Raw genomic sequence first — 7,357 nt, 5'->3', positions numbered from 1 at the left:
AGTCTGATAATTGAAAGCTCTGCCTCCCATTCTACTTTTGAAGATTCTATGAAACACAATGCATAGGCCTGCATTGTGGGAGCACAGAATTCTAGTGGGATAATAAAGAACATTGCCTGACAATAGGCTCAGTGCATAACTGTAGTCCAGAAGGTGGCGAACCTGGTCAGGCTCAGCAGATATAAACTGGAAACACGTGTGAAGGTGTCATGTGTTTCCAGTTTAAATCTGGTTATGTAATGCCATAAAGAGTAACAATATTAATAAGTATTTCTGGCCAAGCACAATAAACTTATTTTTTAGAGTTATCAGACACTTGCAGGTCAGCCAGGTTTTGATGTCCTTAGAGGTCTTCAACAGGGGGTCCGCGGAGGTACTGCAGGGGGTCCGCGAAATTGTTGTTTGATTAAACAATATTTTTGTTTGAAAGAAAAAAGTAAAAAAAAAAAAAAAAAGTAAAATTGTCTTTAAACATAACATGAATCCATAGCAAACAGATAAATGGAGGCACAATGCACAATAACATGGTATGTTTATACATATTTTGTAGAGAATTTTTATTTTGCACACCTACTGGGGCTGGTGCGTATAGGAGCAGGCAATATAAAACACAATTGTATACATAAATATACAATATATGTGGTAGCTCCCCCTACCCTACGAGGTAGGGGGTCCCTGCTCCATCTACCCATCAGTTTGGGGGTCCCTGGCCTGAAAAGGTTGAAGACCCTGCTTAAAGAATGCATGAAGTTTATTTAACTCATTGATTTAATCTAGGTTCATTGATAAATATAATTGGGCAACATCAACAATGAAAGTGTATGTGTTTTCAGTGTTTCCTAATAATATTACCTAAAGGAACATAATATGTACATATATGGTGATTGATGAATAGTAACGATCCAAGCACAGAACCTTGTGGAACACTGTAAAACCTTTGCATTGAGGATTCATCATCAACACGTACAAACTAAAATCAATCTAGTAAAAAGGACTTAAACCAAGTTGGTGCAGTCCATTTAATGTCAATTAAATGTTCTAGTCTCTGTAATAGGATGTGATGGTCAATGGTGTCAAATGCGAAACTACAGTATGGTCTAACTCAGGACATAGAGAAGTCTTGTCTGATGTACTGTAATCAGGAGGTTATTTGTAACGTTCACAATGATGTCTCTGTGATATGATGTACTCTTCATCCTGACTGAAATATGGGTTTGTATGACAGAGAGAGAGAGAGAGAGAGAGAGAGAGAGAGAGAGAGAGAGAGAGAGAGAGAGAGAGAGAGAGAGAGAGAGGGGAAAGATAAATTGCATGTGGGAGAGAGAAAACAACAGAAAGAAGAGAGAGACAGGGATAGACAGAAAGAAAGAGGGAGAAATGGATTGCATAAAGAGATGGATGAGAGACAAAATGATTCAGCAAAGTGGAAAAACTGACAGGGCAAACTTAAAATGCAAGGGGGAAAGAAAAGTGAGAGAGAGAACAGAAAGAGAGATGGAGAACCTGTTAAACTCATCTTTGCTCCCTGATGGCAGCTGATTATGGAAAGTGTGTGTGTGTGTGTGTGTGTGTGTGTGTGTGTGTGTGTGTGTGTGTGTGTGTGTGTGTGTGTGTGTGTGTGTGTGTGTGTGTGTGTGTGTGTGTGTGTGTGTGTGTGTGTGTGTGTGTGTGTGTGTGCACACAATCTGTTGCAAGATCATGTATGTGTGTATATGCATTGCTTGTGCAAACATGTACTGTACCTAGTTTTGTTGAGTGAGAGAGCTTCTGTGCATGTTGGCAATGGCATGTATCTGAGGGTCTGCAATTGTATCTGTGTGTGTTTACGTGCGTGCGTATGCGTGCGTATGCGTGCGCGCATGCATCCATGCGTGTGCTCACACATGTGTTTGTGAATATGTGCGCATGTGTGTGTGTGTGTGTGTGTGTGTGTGTGTGTGTGTGTGTGTGTGTGTTTGTGTGCGCGCGCGCACGCGTGCGTGCGTGTAGCCTATTAAGTGTTTGTCTACCAAGCCCAGCCCATTTAAAAAGTGTATTTTCTCTTATTTTGGTTCACTCCCCTCCAGAGTTCCATACAAGGAACCCAGACCCCCAGTCCGCTTTCTGCCCGCCACACTGCACCATGGCAGGCCTCAAACCCAGCCAGTGGCCCCTGGTCCTGGTTCATATGCTACTTTTACAGCTCCAGCCATTCAGAGTGCAGGCAGGAGCCCAACTGGATCTCAGGACCCCTGTGTATCAGAAACTACGGCGACTAGATGAACAGGTAAGAGTACAGGCTCTGTGTGCATGCATGCATGCCTGTGTGAGTGTTTACCAGATGGGAATGTGAGTACATGTGTATGTATGTAAATTATGTCTGTGTATAGTATGTGCACATGCATGTCGATTTTGATCTATGAATAATATTCACCGTTCATTATGTGAAGGCATAATGACAGGAACCTGTTTTGGGTATTTGTTGTACAATGAATTTTATATGATTTAAGTGAGTTGTTAATGTTCCAACACTGAAATTAATGTAGCTCCAAAGCAACTGAAAAGTAATCCAGGGAAAATTCCATGTAGTAAAATTAATAATAAAATAATATTACAACAACAACAACAACTACTACTACTTATTTTAATAATAATCAAATAATATGTGATATTATGACTACTACTACTACCACTAGTATTACTACTAGTACTACTATTACTAATAACAATAATAATAACAACAACAATAATATCAATAACAACAATAATAATAATAATAATAATAATAATAATAATAATAATGATAATAATATTAATCTAATGATAGTATGACTATTATATGATATTACATGAATTATATGATAATGACTAATCTACATTATGACTATTACACTACTACTACTACTGCTGCTGCTATAACTACTATTACTATTTAATATTATGAAATAAAAACTGACTAAAAACAAGGGATATTATTTATAAATTGTAAAATATATGAATTGGTGGCCTACAAGGTAATCAAGGGCATGCCACCCTCTTAGCTTCAGGACATGATCCAGCTGGTTATTTGTTCACATTAGATGTTTAGATTTGTATTGCTTGACCACAAATGCTAAGAATGTTATTTAGATAACCTGTTGTTTAGACAGATGCTATGTTTGATGTTTGCCTGTTTCTTTGAAGTACTAAATTTAGCATTTACCCTGTTTGTTGACTAGGGTTCATGCCATTTACTCTGATCTAGCACTTGTAAGCTCTGAATAATAGTGCCTACTTAATGTCTAATTTTTTTTTTGTTGTAATCGTAATCAAACAGAGGTTCTGTCTCAGTTCCAACAGTTTAGAGCGATGACCCAGGCCCGTTTGGACCTGCTCGCTCTGAATCAGAACTACAGCTTGTCTGTAGGCTTAGAGAGCCGGGTCCAGTTCCTTGCAGACCAGTACCACAAGATCTCCAAGGATCTGGATGGTCTCAAGCACACCACCGCTCAGGAGATGGAAGTTCTCAGGTTGGTACTGTAGGTTGAGGGAGGTGTTTTTTTTTGTGTCGAATGAGTTTATCAAAAATATATTTTGCATAAAGAAATCACTTGAATGCTTATGATTTTTGTAAAATAACTGATTGATCTACATTGATTTATCTTGATTAAACGCCCAAAGGGAATGGCGCAGGAAGCTGGAGAAAAAGAGTAAGCGAATGGAAGGTCGTCTGGCCACGTTAGAGAATAACCTGAGGGACTACATACGCCGTCACACCCAGAAACAGAAACCTGATGGGGGTCTTAAAGTATCCAACCTCACCCTGGAGCTCCAAAGCCAGGAGGGAAGACTGGCATTCCTTGAAACCCAACGAGAAGAGTTGCTGGATGGGTTGCAGGAGCTTAAGGAGTCCCTGAATAAACAGGAGGTGCGGATGAGCCAGCTAGAGGGGAGGGTCGGGGAGGTCCTGCAGGGGAATGGAGAGGTGACTACCAGGAGGCCAGGGAGGACCAGAAACCCCTTCACTTCCAATCTGACACCCCAGGAAGACTATGAACCACGCAGCAGGAGCCAGACTTCAAGAGGCAGAAGACCTGAGATGAGCGCTAGTGTCCTGGATAGACAAACACAACCCAGGCCTCAAGATGACCGCTACATCCATTCTCACCCAGTAGCTCCAGCTAGACGAAGCCGGCCTCAGCCTGAGTCCCACAACTCCCAGTCTCTTAGTCCCAGGTCTCAACCTGGGTCTTACTCCCAGCCCCAACACCAGCATCATTCCCATGCACAGCCCCACCATTCAGCACAGCAGTATAACCCCCAACTCCAGCCCCACCGGCCTGTGGCTTATTCCCAATCTCAGATCCAGCATCAGACACAGACAACATCAGAGTCCTACACACACCCCCTACATTCATACCCCCGATCACCTGGTCATCATAATTATCAACAACTGCCTCACAATCAGCCTCAAACCCAGTCCAGACACTCTGGCGACAAACGGACAAGACCCAGGCCGCAGGGTCAACTGCCACAACCACAGCTGTACCCTAACTTGAAGCCGCATGACTCTGACCTCCACACTCATCCCCAACCTGAGCACTACTATCCCCAGGTGAATGAGGGGAGGGGAGGAGAGGAGGAACAGGCTGCAAAGGAAGTGAAGACAGACTCTTCAGAGATCCACAGCTATCTCCACCTTCCTGTGAGGCACAAGATCCCGGGACAGCCTGTCCCCAAGAAGGAGGCAACCAGTAAGTACAGCTTCTTCCCAGCCTCTAGTAGTTGTACTGGTTATTAACACTGGCTCAGGTACATAGACTCTCGGGAGACATTGTTGTATTAGTATTAGTATTAGTATTATTATAAGTTGTATTAAGCAAAATGTCATATTCTTCAAAAAGTGTCACAGAAAAGTTTAGCCATTATTAGAATCACAGGCCATAACCTCATGATGTTGATTTCCAAATACCTACGTATGTACTGTATGTCAGGAGGTAAATATATAAATTCAATAAGCCTATAGGCAACATAAAGGGAGCATTGTTTTCTAATCAGTCGTATTTCAAACACAGACCAGGTTTTGTTTCTAGAGAGCTTTGTGTGTACATCTACCAGAACAATTTAGTTCCAAGGCACTGCGTCTTTCCTAGAAATTCCCTTTTCATCTCTCATTCTAATTTATTCAGGTAAATGAGATGAGCAGATATCATTGTAGCTCGCCGCTGACATGACCATAACTCTCATAGCTTACATAACACAGCCCACTCATTTGCTGACACACAAGGACGGCACCACACTGTAAGAAAGAAAGAAAGATGCGATGTGAGAGTGCGGTCTAGCCAACACCAACTTGGGATTCCTAAATCGAAAGGAGAAAGAAAGAAAGAAAGAAAGAAAGAAAGAAAGAAAGAAAGAAAGAAAGAACGATGGAAATAAAGAAAGTTGTATTTATGGTGAGGTCATAATGGAAACAGGGAGGATTGGTTAATCTGAGTTAAACATTATGTTGTGTTGTCATCTGTAGAATCCATTACTCTCCCCCTTAATGCTAAATGACCTTATATCAACTAACTCTAACCACAGAGTGTCCTGTTGGGCCAGTGGGATAAATTGTACATCTTGTTCCTATTTACTCCAGGTTCTAACTAAGTCAAGTCTAACTGTTAGTTGTGTTAGACTCTAACACAACTTCATCTCTCCTGTCCCATACCATTATATCTAATCAAGTACGAATGCATTAATCTCACAAATCTAATAGAGATAAACATGATACCCATGAGTAGTTTTAGAGCAGTCTTTTGTAGACAGGCCAAGGTAGACAGACAGACAGACTGATTATTCTCTCTTTCTCTACATCTCATTCTGTCTCTGTCTTTCTGTTTCTCTTGCTGTCTCTCTCTGTCTCTCTCTTTCTCGCTCTCATTTTCTCAGTCTGTAATGTGGACTCCATACTCTTTTTTCCCTTCGCCTCGGCTGAGAACTATGTCACATTTTCCCGGAGCTTCCCGGCCCTCCCAGAACTTTCTGTGTGCCTTTGGCTCAGTGTGGCGGCAGGACATGTTGGAACCCTGCTCTCCTACGCCACGGACGACAACGACAACCAGCTGGTTCTGTACGGACGCAACTCCACTTCCTCGCCTTCATCATATTCGTCTTCATCGTTGTCAGCGTCACCTTCCTCTCCCTCCATTTTATCACCTTCATCTTCCTCTATGACCCTGGACTTTGTCGTCGGAGACCCCGTGTACCGGCGCCTTCCGGTGGGCTCCCTCCTGGACGGCGACTGGCACCACCTCTGTCTCGTCTGGTCCTCCATCCAGGGACGTTACTGGCAGTACACCGACCGACGCCTCACCTCCTCAGGGTCAAACTTCCAGAAGGGCTGGGAGGTCCCTGGAGGCGGCTCGGTGGTGCTGGGTCAGGAGCAGGACACGGTGGGTGGAGGGTTTGACCCAGCGGAGGGGTTTGTGGGGCGCATGACAGGGTTCCGGGTTTGGGAGCGGGTGCTGAGCCCCAAGGAGGTGGAAGGGGTGGCAACAGGGCGGGGGGTGCCCAGAGGGGTGGTGCTCGGTATGGAGGACATAGAGGGAGTACACGGAGAAGTGAAGCAGGTCGCGTGTGAGTGTTTGGAACTCTGTGTCTGACTTTATAGAACATAGAGGATTTCAAATAAAGTATTTCACTGCAAATCAAATCCATTTAGGAAAAGGTTTTCCTCAAAAACATAATTGATTTGAGTTTTACTGTAACAACTAACGTTCTAAGATGATGTGCAACTTTACTAGTAAAACACATAATATACTACTTCTCTCTCTCTCTCTCTCTCTCTCTCTCTCTCTCTCTCTCTCTCTCTCTCTCTCTCTCTATATATATATATATATATATATATATACTGTATATATATGACTCTATGACTCTTTTTTCATGTTGAAATAAACCTCTAAATCTAAGTATAATCCAGGCCATGATTATTTTTTTGTGTCTGTCTATATGATTTTTATAACATAATATTAGCCTTGGCTCAAGACGGTCATAGATTTATTTTAATACTGACATACACAAATGTCATTATCGATAAAAGAATACTTAATATAATCATCAACAACATTGACTGGTGCTTAATAAAACAAAATGCTGTGTATGTTATATATTTGGGTTTGTAATGTCATTATAAATATGTATCATTCCATCTTAAAACATGTCTAACTGTCTATCTGCAATTCTTTATAATGCTCAGGGATGTTTTAGCTGCAACTTGCATCATAAGGTTCTTAAGGATGATTTTTATGGAAAATAGCTGTGGATGGCTGGCTGCTGTCTTCGCCTACAACTAGAAACTACAACACCCAGAAGTCGGCGTAAAACATTTTTGGCCACGCATGGGACCCATACTAAG

General features: G+C 42.1%; 1 protein-coding gene across 1 annotated transcript; it reads left to right on the top strand.

The window, feature by feature from the left end:
- Window positions 1–2,111: 2,111 nt before the first annotated feature.
- On the top strand, window positions 2,112–6,780 carry ptx4 (pentraxin 4, long). The gene is made up of 4 exons (XM_080447107.1): window positions 2,112–2,266; window positions 3,310–3,488; window positions 3,640–4,712; window positions 5,893–6,780. Exons 1-4 carry the CDS (start codon window positions 2,123–2,125, stop codon window positions 6,603–6,605), a joined length of 2,109 nt encoding a protein of 702 aa, XP_080303233.1. The 5' UTR covers window positions 2,112–2,122; the 3' UTR covers window positions 6,606–6,780.
- The last annotated feature ends 577 nt before the right edge of the window (window positions 6,781–7,357 follow it).

Source organism: Gymnoscopelus braueri (genome assembly GCF_963280865.1).
Source record: "Gymnoscopelus braueri genome assembly, chromosome: 13".
Taxonomy (NCBI): Eukaryota; Metazoa; Chordata; class Actinopteri; order Myctophiformes; family Myctophidae; genus Gymnoscopelus; species Gymnoscopelus braueri.
Note: the sequence above shows the minus strand (reverse complement) of the source record. Positions and strands in the feature narration are given on the sequence as shown.

Bases quoted from the DNA above. Each gene is read 5' to 3' on its own strand.
- ptx4 (XM_080447107.1), top strand. From the start codon at position 2,123: ATGGCAGGCCTCAAACCCAGCCAGTGGCCCCTGGTCCTGGTTCATATG. The intron at 2,267-3,309 runs GTAAGAGTACAG...GTTCTGTCTCAG, and splicing joins TACGGCGACTAGATGAACAG to TTCCAACAGTTTAGAGCGAT. The intron at 3,489-3,639 runs GTTGGTACTGTA...AAACGCCCAAAG, and splicing joins CAGGAGATGGAAGTTCTCAG to GGAATGGCGCAGGAAGCTGG.